This window comes from Drosophila novamexicana, unplaced genomic scaffold (assembly GCF_003285875.2).
Source record: "Drosophila novamexicana strain 15010-1031.04,08,12 unplaced genomic scaffold, DnovRS2.1 tig00000024-arrow-pilon, whole genome shotgun sequence".
In the NCBI taxonomy this organism is placed as follows: Eukaryota; Metazoa; Arthropoda; class Insecta; order Diptera; family Drosophilidae; genus Drosophila; species Drosophila novamexicana.
The window spans coordinates 2,969,610-2,984,777 of NW_020824768.1; the positions used below are offsets into that span (position 1 = coordinate 2,969,610).

Consider the following 15,168-nt stretch of genomic DNA (forward strand, 5'->3'; position numbering starts at 1 on the left):
TGTAAATGTCGAACGACTTTGACTTTGACGGGCTTCAGTCAACAATTCCCAAAAATGTAATAAATCGTATATTAATCCATATGTTGACCTCTATTTAATTTGTTGAGCTGGTTAGAGACAACGCCTAGAGGCGTTTATTCTGTGTTGGTTTCGGGTTTCAACTTGTGTTGGTTTAACTCTTGAACGTTCAAGCTTGATGGCTATTAGAAGTGCCAAATATTTATGGACTTAGCTGACCCACCTATTGATCGCTTTATTTGAGGTGTGAAACTAAATTCCGGATACGTGGGCTCCCCGAGATTCAATTTCAGTTGGAGAGAAGGTTGAGCGCATTTTGGTGCTAATCTGTTGATCAAAATGCGGCTATTATGTAATATGTTTATATTATATTATGCATATATCCAGTTTTTACTTCCGTGTATTGCAGTGACTGTTCTTAAATAAAAACAAATGTCATGCTTTGCGGGCGCTTTTTTGACCGATTTCCGAATGAGCTGTATTTTGATTTACTTAACCTTCAGCCAGCTATGTAAATCTGCCTAACTATACTTAGTCTAAAGCATATTTGAACAGTCGCTAAGACTTCTTCAGTGGCACAAACAGCGCGCTTGGCTCTGACCTAACCAATGCAAACAGCGGCAGGTGGAAGGTGGCAGACGGCAGGCGGCAGGTGTGTCTCGTATGTGGCCTGTTGCTGCATCTGTGCCTTATAAATATATGCTTTATTTGCGCAGCAAGCAGAAGAGCGTCACAGGCAGGTGCCCAGCAGGGCCCAGAGACTGTGCACGTTCGAGCAATTTGCAATTTTTGTCAGTTTTCCTTTATTTTTTATTTTTTTCGCCTTTGCTGTTTTTATTGACCAGACTCGTTTATTTATGCACCTTTGTTTATGTATCGCCATTTCTGACCACTTGTCCAAACCGGGAATGTAATATGTGCAGTTTACATATGACATTATCATCGCTTGATGGGTTTCTTTTTCTTTTAGCTTTTTCGGGGCGCCATCTCTTGGGTATAAAAGCCACCGGCACTGTGGCCACCAGGTGCAGTCAATTTTTGGATTAAACAGCTCCGCAGTTACCTTCGCATATCAAAATGAAGTACATCGTATTGGTGAGTCTCCATAGATATAGATTGCCTTCGATAGTTTCTTATTCAAGGATATTCATGCACGTTTTGCAGGCTCTTTTCGTTTGCCTCCTGGCTGTGGCTTTGGTCGCCGCCGTGCCCGTCGACGAGTCGCTGCAGGGTGACAACATCTATGGCCAGGCTGATGTGCATAATCCCCACGATCCCCAGGCCATATTCAAGCTGAAGAAACTGAAGAAGCTGCTGCTCGGCTAAGGCCGCAAGGTTGCCAGCCAATCCTGTTGACTCTAGTCCATGTACAAACAACAACAAACACATAACCAACTGGGAACCTAACCTCTCCGCTTGGGCCTAGGCACTATGCTGCATTTAACCCTTCGCTTAGAGATAAACACAAATCACTCACATTCACAGCTTAATCGTAAACTTAACTAAATAAATATAATTCACATAAAACCACACAAACATCACAAATTTATGCTTATGTCATGCTGCTTCATTCGGAACCCTTTCAACAAGGAGCTAATGACGGGAAACATGTTTTCTGAGACTCGGGATTTGAATATCCAGTATATATATATCCAGTATATAGTCCAAAAGTGTGAACAACTTATTTCCTGATTGCCTTAACGATCTCCAAGATCTCAGTTGCTGAAGCAACTGAATGCTCTCTTGGACTCATATATGATATATATTTGTACAGTTTACTGACATTGACCCACATAGATATATATATTATTTAATTAATAACTGTGAATTGTTGTCATGATTTTAAATTTGTATTTAACATGTGGGAGCTAATAGAAAAAAAATGGTATAGACTTCAATCTATTTAACAAGCGAATCGCATCAATCCAAAGTCTTTAATCAATCCATATAGATAATATTCTGCCTACCATCAATGATAACCGTATCCTTAGATTCAGTTTCTCATCGTTCTTTCTCCTTCCCGAACTAATTCCATACCTCGACAAACAAATGACTTGGAACATGAACTTAAACGCAAAATTTAAGGACAGCGAAAAGACTAAAAACATATTAAGATTTAAGATGTTGTTTTTTTTTTTTTAATATCATGCTTAAAAACTAGACACAAAATATGCTAAAAGTCCATTTAATCTCGGCAATTAACCCAGGAAGAGCAGTTTCTTGAGCAGCTTCAGCTTCAGCAGGAAAGACTGATCGTCGGTGGGGCTGATGGGCTCGCTGCCGGGACCCTCAATTCCCTCGGGTATGGCCTCCTCCACGGGCACAGCACTGGTTGCCATGAAGCACACAGCCAGGCAAACGAACACGGTCTGGAAAAGGGCAAACATGCTCCATAATTAGTTGAATGTTATCCATGGAATCTGCCGTTAAGTGGACGCACCAAAAGCAAGAATTTCATTGTGATTGAGCTTCAAGTTGAGGACTCCTTGACTGGGCACTACGTGTTAATTGATGATCTCGCGTTTCGCGTTGACAGACCTGCACTGAGCATAGACCCCGCTGTCCATCTATTTATATGGGAGTTTCGAGCCGCTCTGAGCTGTGCGCATGCGCGCTCGTCTTTCATAGAGATTAAAACAACACATCGTCACAATGGAAGCTCTAAAATATCATTGTATCTGCGAGCAGCCCAACAATAAATTTTGTTTGGACTATTAAATGTGATTTTAGTGTACCACGCAAGGCGTTTTGGATGTGTGGAAAAATAAAAAATAAAGCAAACCAAACTATTTTGTTGAGGCCGCTTTTGTTGTTGTTGGACCCATTGTTGGGCTAGCCCGATGGCAAATTGTTTTGTTGACTGACATATCGTTGTGGGTTTTCGCTAATATATCTTTCCTTGGTTCTGAGTTCTATTTGATTTGACCATTAGCTAATCGTACCCTAGCTGCAGCCCCCGCTCTCACTAAATACTTATTAGCGGCTTTTATAGCTGGTTAACCTCAGCTCTGGTAATGCATGATCCATTCACTTGTCGTTTTCGTTGGAAATTATCACTTTATCAGCACAACTTATTAGTTAAAACATAGACGTATATAAAAAACTTGCCTTACGCTCAACTTGACAGAGGATGGGCACCAACAAAAAGAAGTGCTTGCCAACATCAAACATGTAAGAGGAAATATGTTAAATTCAAACTTTGCCCGCCGTTAAAACGCGCCGTGGTATTTTTTAGTACATTTGTGTTTAGGCATATTGTTATGAGCCAGCTGCTGTTATCGCACATTGCCATTAACAGTGTGGCAGCACCATAGTAAGCGATTACGCTAAAATACTTAATCCCTGCCTTCTCTAACGCGTATTAAACAATAAGCAAAAGAACGATAAAAAATATTAGACAATAAACACACTTGACCAAATCAAGTCAAAATTCCAACTATTTAAAATTGAGAAAATTATAAAATCCCAAAAAAATTTTTCGGCAAACAGATATAAAGCTAAAATCAGAAATATGACTGGTTCGTTCAGTGTGAAGCTAAAATCGAAAAAAGGTCAATTCATTGTCAATGACCTGAACGAGAACACAACAATAGCTGAACTTAAATCACGGATATCTCAGGCAACGGAAATCAAGGAGCCACAATTACACGTGCTCGTCGGTTTCCCTCCACGGCCGCTGGATCTTAGCGACCAGCAGCAGCGGAATCTGCGCTCCATTGGCATCCAAAGTGGCGAAACGCTGATTGTGGAAGAGAAGGCAGCGCCAGTGGCCAACTCCGCAACCATTGAGGACGACGAGGCGCTGGCGCGTCGTCTGCAGGCGGAAGAAGATGCGGAGCACCTGCGTCAGGTAACTACCTCAAGCAATGCCGAACTGGACTCTGTCGACATTGTTGCTCATAGCAGCAACGGGCGCGAGAGCGCACCCGTGTCCGCGCCCGCGGAAGCTGGACAAAATGGCGACTTCAATGGAATACTGTTGAAAAAGGTGGTGCCAGCGGATAACTCGTGCCTCTTTACAAGCATACGTTTCGTTCTCAATGGCAAGGTGGACAACGAGGGCAGCGAAATGATGCGTCATATTATCGCGCAGGAGGTGGCCGCCGATCCGCAGCAATACAATGATGCCGTCCTTGGCAAATCAAACGCCGAGTACTGCGCTTGGATACAGAAGGCGGACTCGTGGGGCGGCGCCATCGAGGTGTCCATATTATCCAATTATTATGGCATTGAGATCGATGTCGTTGATATACAAAACGCGATTATCAATCGGTTCGGTGAGGACAAAAACTTTGGTTTACGTGTGTTCCTACTGTTCGATGGCATACACTACGATCCACTTTACATGGAGACCTCACAGAGTGCCGCACCAGCTACCATCTTCCCCGTTGAGGAGCTGGGCGTCTATCAGCAAGCGGAGCAGCTGGCCAACGAAGCAAAGTCCTCACGCCAATTTACAAATGTGGATAAATTTAATCTTCGTTGTTTACAGTGTGATCTATTACTTGTGGGTCAGGCCCAAGCCCAGCAGCACGCCAAGGCGACTGGTCATGCGAACTTTGGGGAAATTTAATACGTACTGATCTTTGGCACCATTTATATTTTGGCTTTTATTCTGTTTGCCTATTACATACTCACCACATAGTTTCAGTCGAAGAAATTGTCAGCTCTTGCCGATTACTTTCGCATTCTCTAGCAAAATTTTTACAAACTCCTGTGGTTCATTTATTTAACTCTCTTTCTACGCCCAAGCAACTGTCATTTGAGTTTTTGGAGAATAATAAAGTTCCATTCATTAAACTAGCAGAACACCAATATTGTGTATTCTTTGTTACGACGCCCATGGTGGCGTCATTGCAGCGGGATTTTGCAAGTATGACATGACCACGGCACTTACACTTAACATAAAGGAAGACAGTACCTAGAAAACTTGGATTAGCAATGGGCATTCGTTTGTGGATGCTTTAGTCACCTGTTTGGCATCGTCGCTGGCACGCGAGCTGGAAAAGCTGATGCAAGAGCAGTAGAGGGCAAACCAGGCGCACCACTTAAGCTGTTGCAAAGGGATTGTGTTATGGTTTGTACTGAAAATGATGGAGACGTGGTGTTACCTTCATCATCAGACCGCACATGGAGAAAATCATTCCCAGAATGTTCATATAATCCGGCATCATGTCCTCATTGGCGCCACCGCCTTGTCCTTGGTTCTTGGGTGCTTTGTAGCGATTAATTTTCTCCTTCCGACGTGGATCCACAGTGTAGCTCATTTTCAATTAATTTTTATTGATGTCTGACAAATTAAGTGAAAAAACTGAAATTTTTCTTGAGCAGGGCAAGGGAATGTTAGCGTTGCCACATCGACTCAAAACAGATGTATGCCATTCACAGGTATCGTAAGAATGACTATACTACTTCTTCTTCTTATCAATTACTGTTCAACGGCATGCACTTTTAAAACTTGTAAAATTACATAAAAATAATAGCAAATTGCAACAAATTAAAATGGCAGTGCGTTTTTTCAGCTTAGCGCTGATACCGCACATACGCCGTATGCAGCTATACGCCCCAAAGCACCACTTACATCTAAGAAGAACTCTCGGTGTTCAAACAGAGTTTCCAAAACTGCGTTGGGAACAAATCCGCCTACTACACGTGCGTATTACGGATCAGGATGCCGGTCTGCAGACAAAACGTGAGGCAAACAGACCGACAAATCCTTTCCAAGACACGATTTTAGATGAAGACCCAAGAGAACAGACCCCCAGACTACGTGGGCAGAAGAAATTTGGCAGATCGGAGGATTTCGAAAAAGACACTGCAAAGCCAGATAAACGGGAACAAAAAAAAGAAATATTAACCGACTTTGGTGATCCGGATACCTTTGGCGATGCCAAGTTTAGCGGTACGCAACCCGAAGACCCCGGTGATGTGCAGGAGGAAGAATTTATTAGCAGACCAACGCGACACACAAGAAAACTTCGCACCAAAGAGTATGCTCGTCTGATAAAGGAACATTTGAATGCGCATCGCATCAATGACGCCCTTGCGATTCTAGAGGTGCGCATGTTGCGAGAGGATCGTGTGAAGCCAGAGAACTACATTTACAATTTGCTTATCAGCGGCTGCGCCAAGGCGGGCTACACTCGTAAAGCCTTCAGTCTGTACACTAAAATGCGTCAACGTGGTCTTAAAGTCACCGGCGGCACCTACACTTCCCTCTTCAATGCGTGCGCCAATGCACCTACACAGATTGACGGCTTGGGCAAGGCGAGGCAGCTGCGAGAGAACATGTTGGAAAAAGGTTACGAGCCGAATGTTAAGAACTACAATGCCATGATCAAGGCGTATGGCCGCTGTGGAGACATAGAAACCGCTTACATGCTGGCCGACGAAATGCTGGAGCGTCAGCTGCCGTTGAACTCGGAGAGCTTCAACTTTCTGCTGCAAGCCTGCGCCAGTGATGAGAAGCATGGCTTTCGTCATGCGCTACTCACCTGGCATAAGATGCTGCAGCGTGGCTTAACTCCAGACTTCTACAGCTTCAATGCCATGCTTCGCTGTGTCCGGGACTGTGGCTTTGGTGATTTGGAGTCCATGCAGCAGGTGCTGGAACAAATAACTCCGGGTGCGACCAACAGACAACTGTCGCAGGGCAAAGAAGAGGGTGTGGAAACAGCTCATCCTAATAGCTTGGCCATTTCGCCCAGCTCTACCGAGGTTAACCAGCTCGAATTGGCGTCCGCATCCACAGAACAGCTAGAGCTGCCCAATCTGCTGCTGCCACGTCCACAATTAGGAAGTTTAGTTGCCTTGGCTGAAGTGACGCGTCCTCATGAGCGGTTCCTATTGCTGGGCGGCATTACCGGCTATCTGGAGCTAATGAAGGCCCACAAAGTAACACCGAACATTGAATGTTTTACAACCATGCTTGAGGTCATACCGCCCACAAATGCAGCGGAAAAGCAACTGCTAAGCTTTGTGCGCAAGATTGGCCTCAAAGCGGACATTGATTTCTTTAACATACTCATCAAGAAGCGCTCGATGCGCTTCGACTATGAGAGCGCACGCGAGGTGTTGACTATGATACGCACTGCTGGCTTGCAGCCGGACATTGTGACATATGGCGTACTAGCGCTGGGTTGTCGCACCCAGGAGCAGGCCCGTGAGCTACTGCAGCAAATGCAGGCAGCAGGCATACGTATGAATATGCCCATATTGGGTGCTATGTTGCGGCAGGGCTGTGCGCAGAAATCGTTTGCATACATCAACGAAATCATGCAACTTAGTCTGGAGGAGAGCATTAAACCAAACGAAGCGTTCCTGCGGCATTTACATAACTTTCACAGAGGCTGTGCCAGGGCCATTGATGCCAGGGTGAGACATAGTCGTATTTCTCATTAATAATTTTAGAAAACTAATCGACAACTTTTTTTTAGCACCCCTCAACAAAAACTGAGGCCTTTAAGAAGGGGCACTCAAAGTTCTGTGATAAATATCGTCTGTTTTACGAGGAGCATGGCCTGTCCGGCCTGAAGCTGGAAGATGCCATTGCCAAACTGAAAGCCCGTCCGTATGCACAATACAAAGAAACTTCTGTCACGGGCTTAGAACCAGCCAAGCACGAGCAAGTGAAACGTAAAACAAAAATCCGAAAATATATCAAGAAAATCAAAATTGATGAGCTGCAAGATGATCCGCCGGTGTCAGAGCCAGTGAAACGAATAGAATAGAACTAAATGTAAATTAAATTAACATGTAAGTTTAACACGGTTTATTAAAGTATTCGTTAAATATGAACGGCTAGCCGATCATTGTGCGTTTTCTTCCACGCGCACGTACCTCCTCAAACTTGGCCAAAACGGCCTCCTCGTCCTTGCCGCACTCCTTGCGATAAGCCGCCAGTATGTGCTCAAACAGATACGGCTGCTCACTATGCGTGCTCAGCAGCGCCCTTTCCAGCACATATAAATCAACTCCCTTGTCCTCTGTCGCCTGATTATAGTGGCTCAGTCCGAAATCTATGAAGATGACATCATAGCTACTACTCGAATTCGGACTGGGATTGATAAGTATATTTGATGTGGTCAAGTCGCCGTGTATTATGTTGTTGGCATGCATTCGGCCAATGATGCCGCCAATGCGTGCGCACAGCTCCTCCAAGGGCTGTTTTGCCTGCTCGTCGGTCGATTCGGCCACTGTTTTCTGTATAAACTGCTTAGCTGTCTGGGCGCTGCCAAAGTACTCCATGTACAGCTTGTGGCCAGTCATATCTGAGTGGAGAATGCGTGGTGCCAGGATGCCAGCAGCCAGGCAACGGCCAGCTGCCTTAACCTCAGCCTTCATGCGCTGCCTTGTTATTTGTGTGTCCAGCTCCGGATGACGATACTTTTTAACGAAACGTTCCTTTATTAGACACGATTCACCATTGAATTCACCAAGGTAAAGACGACCCTCGGCACCTTGTTTTAGTATTTCTAATGCCATATTTAATTCCTAAAATAATTTAAACACCGGCGATGTGCAATTGCGAGTTCCAGGTTAACTGCCATTCTCCACGAAATTAGCCATTCACTGCGCAACAGCCACAATTGACAAAGCAGCAGCTGATTTTGTTTTGATATTTGCACATACCAATCGCCAGCTTCAACAGTGAATCATCTTTTTGAAAAACCCTACCCGTTCATTCAGACAGTAAAAATTGAAATCTAAAATGTTTAACAATATATTTGGCAAAAAACCCACCGTAAAGGAACAGCAACGCGATAATGATCGCAGCTTGCGCAAAGCGACTCGCGACATTGAACGAGAGCGTCGAAAACTGGAGGATGAGGAGAAAAAACTAGAAGCTGAGATTAGACGCAATGCGGCTGCTGGAAACAACGACGCATGCAAAATTCTGGCCAAGCAACTGATCGAGATTCGCAAGCAAAAATCGCGCAGTTACGCTGCAGCGGGCAAAATACAATCTATAGGCTATCAGAACAAGAACATGGGCGCAAATATAGCTCTGGGCGAGGCAATGGGCACCACAGCCAAGACGATGGCTGGCATGAACAAAGTGATGCGCCCAGAGGCTATAGCAGGCACTGTGCGTGACTTCCAGCAAGCAAATATGCGCATGGAAATGACAGACGAAATGATAAACGATACGCTAGACGACATGCTGACGGAATCTGGTGATGAGGAGGAATCTAACGATGTGGTCAACAAGGTGCTCGACGAGATTGGCATTGAGATCTCTGGTAAAATGGCCAACATACCAGCCACAGGATCCAGTGAATTCGAGACTAGCGGCAAGCGCACCGAGAAGGATATTGCAGATCAGTTGGCCAAACTGAGATCTTCCTAGTTATATTAATGTGCTTAATCCCTCCCACAGCCGTATTTGGAAATTTTGTAAACACAATTGTTATTCATAGCCCATAAGACATAAGAACATAAGTATATGTACATGCATCACTCTAAAGTCGAGCGTTCATACCCCCCGAGGCAACTACAGACTCGCCTGTTATATAGCCAGCATCCTCCGATACAAGGAAAGATACAACGCCAGCCATTTCCTCACTTGTGCCCAAACGACCCATGGGTATTTTGCTAAGCGCCGCCTCATTGGCAGACTCGTTCTCGTACAGCGCCTTGGAGAATTTTGTACGGATGATACCAGGTGCCAGGCAGTTCACGCGTATGCCCTCAGGCGCCAAGTCCTTGGCCGCTGCCTTGGTCAGTCCAATCAGCGCGGTCTTGCTAACGGAGTATGCGCCCAGCAGCTGTAGAGAAGGTTAGAGATTAAGATAAGATAAATGCTGGTTTAACTAATAGACGACTTACCTCAAATGCATCGTAGCCAGCAATGGACGAGACAAACACTATGCTAGAGCCCTTCTCCTGGCGTAGATATGGCAGGGCTTCTTTGGCCAATAGATAAGAGCTCTTTACATTTACATCGAAGATCTTATCCCACACCTTCTCATCACATTCTAGAACACCGCCTACGGCAGGATTGGTAGCGGCATTACTAACCAATATATTGAGCTTGCCATATTTGCTGATGGTTTCCTCGAAGAGCTGCTTACGATCTTGCGGCTCGCTCACGTGGCACTTAAGGCCATGCACGTTAAGATTCAGTTTTCGCAGCTCGGCCAGCGCATTGTCCACATTCTTCTGCTTTCGACTGCTGATCACGACGGCGGCACCATCCTCAGCCAAACGCTTGGCAATCGCAAAGCCAATGCTGCAAGCGCCATAAATTAACTATAATCAATATGCACTAAGGGACAATGTCTCTGAGAACTCACCCATCTGTGGAGGCGGTAACCACCGCAACTTTGCCTGCTAAACGCTTCATGCTGCTAACGCTCGAACTTTGACTGGCACTGCCACTGGACAATCGCTTATGGCAAAGATTGTAGTTAACGAGTTTGTTACTATTGTTGTTGCTGTTATGTTGATTAAGATTTCTAATCGATGTTGTGCTTTGCGTGGTACTTTGGACTTTGCCTCCAGACAAACTGGCTGCAGCGGTTAAATTGGGCTTTGGCGCCTTGCTAGCCAATTGCTTGCCCAGATGCAACATATCTAGGCTGAGTTTTGAATTCAATTGGGATTGACAAGGATCGGCAAATTGATTTTTCTCACTTCTGCTATTTGTACGATTCCTATACGACTAAGCCAAACAGTTCCAATTGGAACGTGTTTTGCTTGATGCTACATCTTGTTGCCATTCACGGCGAAACGAAAGCTTTTTTGGGCGCGCTTTTTAAATTACGACTACATTTGAATCACATTTGTTTCTATCTTATATTTATTAAATTAAGTTTAAATTAACTATTTACGAACCTATCTTTGCTAATGGCTCAAAATAAAATGTTTCTGTGTATTATTTATTCAATAAGAATTACTGGAATAATAGCACCTTACAAGCTTGACACCGTCTGGTGCATAGACCCCAATTGGTAGATAAGAATGTTGAAATGAAAATCTCCAAAAAAAAAAAACTTAAATAAACATTGCCTGCACGCATTAAATATGATTCGCGATGTCGTAACACAATAAACAAAGATAAATATGAAGAACAAGTAGGAACCGCAACACTGAAAAAAAAATAAGAATCATTGACGAATAAACCAGCAACAACAGCACAAATCATATCCAGAAATAACAACAACCACAATGTTTACTCTCAGCTGAAAGTGCAAATTGTAGTTCGCCGGAGCGGCTTTAGTCGTTTAGTTGTTTCATTGCTCTACTCCATTTCCAGCAGTTAGTCGCTCCGTGTCGTTCCAAGTGTGCAAGCCGCTTTTTCTCGAGCTCTGGAGCAGGGTATACGGCACGCGGTTAACGGTCTTCGCAAAGCATGTGATATAACCAAATAACTCTGCCAGTACGATTCACAAGATTTGGAAGATGAGCAGCCAAGCAGATGAAATTGCGCCAGCTGCGCCCGCACCAAAGGACTTCAAGGCACCCGTATTTCCGGACAATAAATTAGTGCTCTACTTTCATCCGTACAACTTTTACTCGCAAAAAGTTAGTTGCCCTAACTAAATCATGTGATTTTTGAGACAATATTTTGATATTACAAAACGCGCAAATGGCGCGAAATTACAAAAGTAATCGTCATTATTGTCATTACTGTTCAATGTTATTTTGTCAGCTATGACTAGGTAAAGTTTTTAAATAACATTCCACCCACCACCTGCCACCCACCAGGTGCCCCATCTATTTCAGATGCAGTCGTGCGTGACGGGGGCGTATGCATAATATCTGCTGGGCTGACAACACAAGTAGATTTCATTAGTTTTGAGTTTTTGTTCTTTTCTTAATAAATAATATTACTTAACTGTTTACCTTGATGCAGGTGCTAATGAAGCATTTGAAAACGTAAGAAACGTGATAATAAAACAAAACTGAGGAAGAGTATAAATAGTGCAAGCAAACAGTGTGAGCGAGCTACAAGTCATTAGGATTAATGATCGTACATTATTCGCAGACTTGCGGTTAAGCTAAGCTTTATCAATATGTTTTTTTATATTTTCTTTGCTAGGTTTTGCTGGTGCTCTATGAGAAAAATGTTGACTTTACACCCTACATAGTCGATCTGTGCAATGGCGAACAGTATTCCAATTGGTTCCTAAATCTGAATCCTAAGGGCGATGTGCCCGTGCTGCAGGATGGCGCTTTTATCATACCCAACTCACCGCACATCATCAGCTATGTGGAGACCAAGTTCCGTGGAGGTAAGTAGTTCTTTCCGATATGTTTGGCCAATTCAAGTCAATTTCTCTCCTCACAGAGCAGCATCCGTTGCTGAAGCCATACCCACCAGATTCCCTACAATTCGATCAGATGATGACATTTGAACGCGCATTGTCACGCCTGCCCGTGGGCGCACTCAGTCTGGGCTCCTTTATCCACGACGACCTCAAGCTGGTGCCCAAGGCTCCCTTCATTGGGCCCGTACGGCAATCCTGCCTGAGTGAGCAGTATAAATGTGCCTGAGTGCTATTCCAATTGAATTATCCGTTGTCTTTTAAACCGCAGAGAACAATGACAAGGTTATGGAATTGCTGCGTCACTCCGTGGATGAGTTGGACTCCAATAACACCGCATTACAGCAAAAGCTAGAGATTCAGTTACGCCGCAGAAAACTTGTTGCCTCGCGTGTAGATTTCCAGCGTGTGCTGGATGCGGTGCGCAATGTGCTGCAATATGTGGAGCAGGAGCTGTCCAAGCAAACGCCACGCAACGAGTGGCTGACTGGCGATGAGATCACCTTGGCTGACGTCAGCTTGGGCCTGCTGCTGCAACGCCTCTATCAGCTGGGCTTCGAGAACTATTATTGGGGCTTCGGCAAGTTGCCGCAGGTGGAGGGCTACTTTTTGCGGTTCAAGCAGCGTGCCTCATACCATAAACTGATGCCCAGCAGCAATTTCGAAATACTGAAGGAAATGTGGAGTATGACGCCTTCCAATTACAAGCTGGGAGCAACTGCCGGTTTCTTGGGTATGGCCATGTTCGCAGCCTTTGCGCATAAGTAGCCAGCCAGATTTGTTAACAATCATTTTATTGTTGTTGTTAAAGTTGGGCACATATAAACACAAACAAAAGAACGCTTAAGTCTACGTGGTAACAATGCAAGATCCGGAAAGCAGAAACAGTCAGCGAGAGAATGAGAGAGGATAGAGAGAGCGCGGAGCTGCGATTGCCCCATGAACTATGAACTATGAACAGCGCACAGTGCCAAAGTGCGAGCCTCAAGCTGCTGATATCATTGTATATAAAAATCGTTTGGTATTAAGTTCTATTTGGTACAAAAGATTTTGCTAGCCACTACCGGTTAAAAATGATTCGCCTAACCTTATTCAATTCCTGTTTTCTGTTGCTGGGTTAGTCAACGACTTGGGTTCAGCTGTCCACGCCCGCCTGCTGCTGTTCCCGCTTCTGCTGCTCCGCCTGCAGCAGGCTGGCGGCCGCACTCGCTGCCTTTACGTTGGTAAACAAGGGCATGCCCATGAAAGTAGGTATTTGCTGCTGGGCCGACGACGACTGAGCACCTACCTTGCCCGTCGACCACTGGCCACTGCCGTTGGGATTGGCTTTTAATCCACTAGATGACGCCTGGTTGGCAGCAGATGGTGTGCAGGTGTGTAAATGCGTGGGTCTCTTGAAAGGGACACTCTCGCGCTGGTAGTAGAAGACGCCATTGCCTGGCGCCTCGGGCAACAGGCCATTGGTTGGATACCAGAAGCGATACGTAAAGTACCACGTTAGAATGGCAATGATGCCGCTGATGACTTTCTCAATCATGCGATGATAGTACAGCATCGTGCCCACCAACATTATGTCCCAGAGCAGCTGTAGAGCAGCCATCCCAATGAATAGGGTGCGAATGATGGGCGTCAGTCGCGTATAGAGAAACTGTAGGCTCCGCATTTGCTCATCGTTTAGGCCGCGCAACGGATTGCTTCCCGTTTTCTCCGATACGCTGCGATTGTGCAACTCGTTGCGCAGGTGCTCCTTGATGGTTTCCCATTTGATAATGGGACGCGCCTCCTCTATTAGCACCAGGCTAGAGTGTATGAGTATAAACGCATGGCCTGAGATGTCAAAGCCCTGCCATAAATGTCCCGCCTTCAGGCAGCTGGACTTGCTCTGGAAGCCTGCAAGAAAGACAATCTTTAGTAACAGTTTTAACATTGTTTAACTCGCATTCTTACCCTTGGTAGTGCAACGACCATAGGAGGTTTCCACAATGTTGAAGAGCTTTGTCCAGAAGAACCAAAAGAAAGTGGCGATTACAATGCGTGGGAAGTGATGCCTCAGCATGCGCTTCATGTCGCCGCAGGTGATTGTATAAGCGGAGAGCACCGCAAAGGGCACGGCGAACAAGAGAGTCCAACCCCAGCCAACCTTGACGAAGTACAGATTAAACAGGTTGTCGGAGCGGGCAAAGTATGTCTTGGGAAATGGCAAGAAGTCGCCTATGAGCGAGATGATGAATAAGCTGCCCAAATAGAGGGCCACCTTCAGGTCCGTGTTGAAGAATATCGTCTTTTTGCATAGATGTATGACGCCCATGACTAGAATCTCACGTATGCTGGTGGGGGCAGCGGTTGGACGTGTGCCTCGTGCCTCTGATCGAGTTATATCTGGTCCACCAGGTCGAAAGTTCATATTGGAGCCGCTATTTTGTCCGGGGGCAAGATTGGGACGCAGTGGACGCCGTTTTGTGGCCATAATGATGCGGCGATTTTGTTTACTACGTTGTGTTTGATGTTGTTTGCACTTTGCCAATGTGTTGTATACTACGTCGTTTTATTGCTACCGTTTTTGGTTATGGTAAAGGGTTTGTCAAAAGTGAAAGCGGAACCAAAACGAAAGGTGTCAAAGTTCAAATTGCATTATATTAGATTACATATAATTTAGTTGCACCGAACAGTTTGTGTTTTTAACTATTAGTTTTGTTAAGTTTCACAGAAATTTTCACTTAGCACAATGCAGTTATCGTTGTTCTTTCGCTCTATTCTTGTTCGTTGCACATTTTAGCCAAAATATGCAGCTGTTGCTTCAGCCAGAAAATAGAACACCAGACCACACGCGTTGAACTGCGAATGGCAGCGTTCACATGTGAACTGCAATTGCGATCAGCTG

The 15,168-nt window shown here is 45.0% G+C and overlaps 10 protein-coding genes across 12 annotated transcripts; 5 read left to right on the plus strand and 5 right to left on the minus strand.

The window, feature by feature from the left end:
- The first annotated feature begins 808 nt into the window (after positions 1-808).
- Positions 809-1,535, plus strand: LOC115771147. The gene is made up of 3 exons (XM_030716718.1): positions 809-928; positions 989-1,113; positions 1,183-1,535. Exons 2-3 carry the CDS (start codon positions 1,096-1,098, stop codon positions 1,342-1,344), a joined length of 180 nt encoding a protein of 59 aa, XP_030572578.1. The 5' UTR covers positions 809-928; positions 989-1,095; the 3' UTR covers positions 1,345-1,535.
- Positions 1,536-2,216: 681 nt separating this feature from the next.
- Positions 2,217-2,862, minus strand: LOC115771168. The gene is made up of 2 exons (XM_030716750.1): positions 2,459-2,862; positions 2,217-2,387 (listed from the first exon to the last, which is right to left on the minus strand). Exons 1-2 carry the CDS (start codon positions 2,474-2,476, stop codon positions 2,217-2,219), a joined length of 189 nt encoding a protein of 62 aa, XP_030572610.1. The 5' UTR covers positions 2,477-2,862.
- A 529-nt stretch (positions 2,863-3,391) lies between these two features.
- Positions 3,392-4,824, plus strand: LOC115771260 (ubiquitin thioesterase OTU1). The gene has a single exon (XM_030716875.1). The coding sequence runs from the start codon at positions 3,530-3,532 to the stop codon at positions 4,589-4,591; it is 1,062 nt and encodes a 353-aa protein (XP_030572735.1). The 5' UTR covers positions 3,392-3,529; the 3' UTR covers positions 4,592-4,824.
- On the minus strand, positions 4,614-5,363 carry LOC115771264 (protein Asterix). The gene is made up of 3 exons (XM_030716880.1): positions 5,130-5,363; positions 4,991-5,071; positions 4,614-4,939 (listed from the first exon to the last, which is right to left on the minus strand). Exons 1-3 carry the CDS (start codon positions 5,283-5,285, stop codon positions 4,850-4,852), a joined length of 327 nt encoding a protein of 108 aa, XP_030572740.1. The 5' UTR covers positions 5,286-5,363; the 3' UTR covers positions 4,614-4,849.
- On the plus strand, positions 5,332-7,810 carry LOC115771259 (pentatricopeptide repeat-containing protein 1, mitochondrial). 2 transcript variants are annotated; one of them, XM_030716874.1, is made up of 3 exons: positions 5,332-5,406; positions 5,541-7,392; positions 7,455-7,810. In XM_030716874.1, exons 1-3 carry the CDS (start codon positions 5,390-5,392, stop codon positions 7,746-7,748), a joined length of 2,163 nt encoding a protein of 720 aa, XP_030572734.1. In that variant the 5' UTR covers positions 5,332-5,389; the 3' UTR covers positions 7,749-7,810. The 2 variants fall into 2 exon arrangements, with proteins under 2 accessions (XP_030572734.1, XP_030572733.1); XM_030716873.1 differs by lacking the exon at positions 5,332-5,406 and having other exon boundaries at positions 5,423-7,392.
- On the minus strand, positions 7,773-8,574 carry LOC115771262 (EKC/KEOPS complex subunit TP53RK). Its single transcript, XM_030716878.1, has one exon. It carries the CDS (start codon positions 8,500-8,502, stop codon positions 7,819-7,821), a length of 684 nt encoding a protein of 227 aa, XP_030572738.1. The 5' UTR covers positions 8,503-8,574; the 3' UTR covers positions 7,773-7,818.
- Positions 8,575-8,639: 65 nt separating this feature from the next.
- Positions 8,640-9,484, plus strand: LOC115771263 (charged multivesicular body protein 2b-B). Its single transcript, XM_030716879.1, has one exon. It carries the CDS (start codon positions 8,729-8,731, stop codon positions 9,365-9,367), a length of 639 nt encoding a protein of 212 aa, XP_030572739.1. The 5' UTR covers positions 8,640-8,728; the 3' UTR covers positions 9,368-9,484.
- LOC115771261 (dehydrogenase/reductase SDR family member 4) lies at positions 9,457-10,758 on the minus strand. Its single transcript, XM_030716877.1, has 3 exons — positions 10,314-10,758; positions 9,847-10,249; positions 9,457-9,785 (listed from the first exon to the last, which is right to left on the minus strand). The coding sequence occupies exons 1-3, from the start codon at positions 10,589-10,591 to the stop codon at positions 9,480-9,482; spliced, it is 987 nt and encodes a 328-aa protein (XP_030572737.1). The 5' UTR covers positions 10,592-10,758; the 3' UTR covers positions 9,457-9,479.
- Positions 10,759-11,276: 518 nt separating this feature from the next.
- Positions 11,277-13,178, plus strand: LOC115771183 (ganglioside-induced differentiation-associated protein 1). Of its 2 annotated transcripts, XM_030716772.1 has the most exons (5): positions 11,278-11,544; positions 12,062-12,254; positions 12,311-12,493; positions 12,559-13,020; positions 13,099-13,178. In XM_030716772.1, the coding sequence occupies exons 1-5, from the start codon at positions 11,422-11,424 to the stop codon at positions 13,110-13,112; spliced, it is 975 nt and encodes a 324-aa protein (XP_030572632.1). In that variant the 5' UTR covers positions 11,278-11,421; the 3' UTR covers positions 13,113-13,178. The 2 variants fall into 2 exon arrangements, with proteins under 2 accessions (XP_030572631.1, XP_030572632.1); XM_030716771.1 differs by lacking the exon at positions 13,099-13,178 and having other exon boundaries at positions 11,277-11,544; positions 12,559-13,071.
- On the minus strand, positions 13,092-15,111 carry LOC115771182 (fat storage-inducing transmembrane protein). Its single transcript, XM_030716770.1, has 2 exons — positions 14,235-15,111; positions 13,092-14,177 (listed from the first exon to the last, which is right to left on the minus strand). The coding sequence occupies exons 1-2, from the start codon at positions 14,752-14,754 to the stop codon at positions 13,423-13,425; spliced, it is 1,275 nt and encodes a 424-aa protein (XP_030572630.1). The 5' UTR covers positions 14,755-15,111; the 3' UTR covers positions 13,092-13,422.
- Between the last annotated feature and the right edge of the window lie 57 nt (positions 15,112-15,168).

Excerpts from the sequence above, each read along its gene's own strand:
- LOC115771260 (XM_030716875.1), top strand. The coding sequence starts at position 3,530 with ATGACTGGTTCGTTCAGTGTGAAGCTAAAATCGAAAAAAGGTCAATTC.
- LOC115771264 (XM_030716880.1), bottom strand. The coding sequence starts at position 5,285 with ATGAGCTACACTGTGGATCCACGTCGGAAGGAGAAAATTAATCGCTAC. Across the intron at positions 5,072-5,129 it reads TGTGCGGTCTGATGATGAAG|CTTAAGTGGTGCGCCTGGTT; the intron begins GTAACACCACGT and ends CCTTTGCAACAG. Across the intron at positions 4,940-4,990 it reads CCAGCGACGATGCCAAACAG|GTACTGTCTTCCTTTATGTT; the intron begins GTGACTAAAGCA and ends CAAGTTTTCTAG.
- LOC115771259 (XM_030716873.1), top strand. The coding sequence starts at position 5,521 with ATGGCAGTGCGTTTTTTCAGCTTAGCGCTGATACCGCACATACGCCGT. Across the intron at positions 7,393-7,454 it reads CCAGGGCCATTGATGCCAGG|CACCCCTCAACAAAAACTGA; the intron begins GTGAGACATAGT and ends ACTTTTTTTTAG.
- LOC115771262 (XM_030716878.1), bottom strand. The coding sequence starts at position 8,502 with ATGGCATTAGAAATACTAAAACAAGGTGCCGAGGGTCGTCTTTACCTT.
- LOC115771263 (XM_030716879.1), top strand. The coding sequence starts at position 8,729 with ATGTTTAACAATATATTTGGCAAAAAACCCACCGTAAAGGAACAGCAA.
- LOC115771261 (XM_030716877.1), bottom strand. The coding sequence starts at position 10,591 with ATGTTGCATCTGGGCAAGCAATTGGCTAGCAAGGCGCCAAAGCCCAAT. Across the intron at positions 10,250-10,313 it reads GTTACCGCCTCCACAGATGG|CATTGGCTTTGCGATTGCCA; the intron begins GTGAGTTCTCAG and ends TGGCGCTTGCAG. Across the intron at positions 9,786-9,846 it reads CTGGCTACGATGCATTTGAG|CTGCTGGGCGCATACTCCGT; the intron begins GTAAGTCGTCTA and ends CCTTCTCTACAG.
- LOC115771183 (XM_030716771.1), top strand. The coding sequence starts at position 11,422 with ATGAGCAGCCAAGCAGATGAAATTGCGCCAGCTGCGCCCGCACCAAAG. Across the intron at positions 12,255-12,310 it reads GGAGACCAAGTTCCGTGGAG|AGCAGCATCCGTTGCTGAAG; the intron begins GTAAGTAGTTCT and ends CTCTCCTCACAG. Across the intron at positions 12,494-12,558 it reads CGTACGGCAATCCTGCCTGA|AGAACAATGACAAGGTTATG; the intron begins GTGAGCAGTATA and ends TTTAAACCGCAG.
- LOC115771182 (XM_030716770.1), bottom strand. The coding sequence starts at position 14,754 with ATGGCCACAAAACGGCGTCCACTGCGTCCCAATCTTGCCCCCGGACAA. Across the intron at positions 14,178-14,234 it reads TGGTCGTTGCACTACCAAGG|GCTTCCAGAGCAAGTCCAGC; the intron begins GTAAGAATGCGA and ends TCTTTCTTGCAG.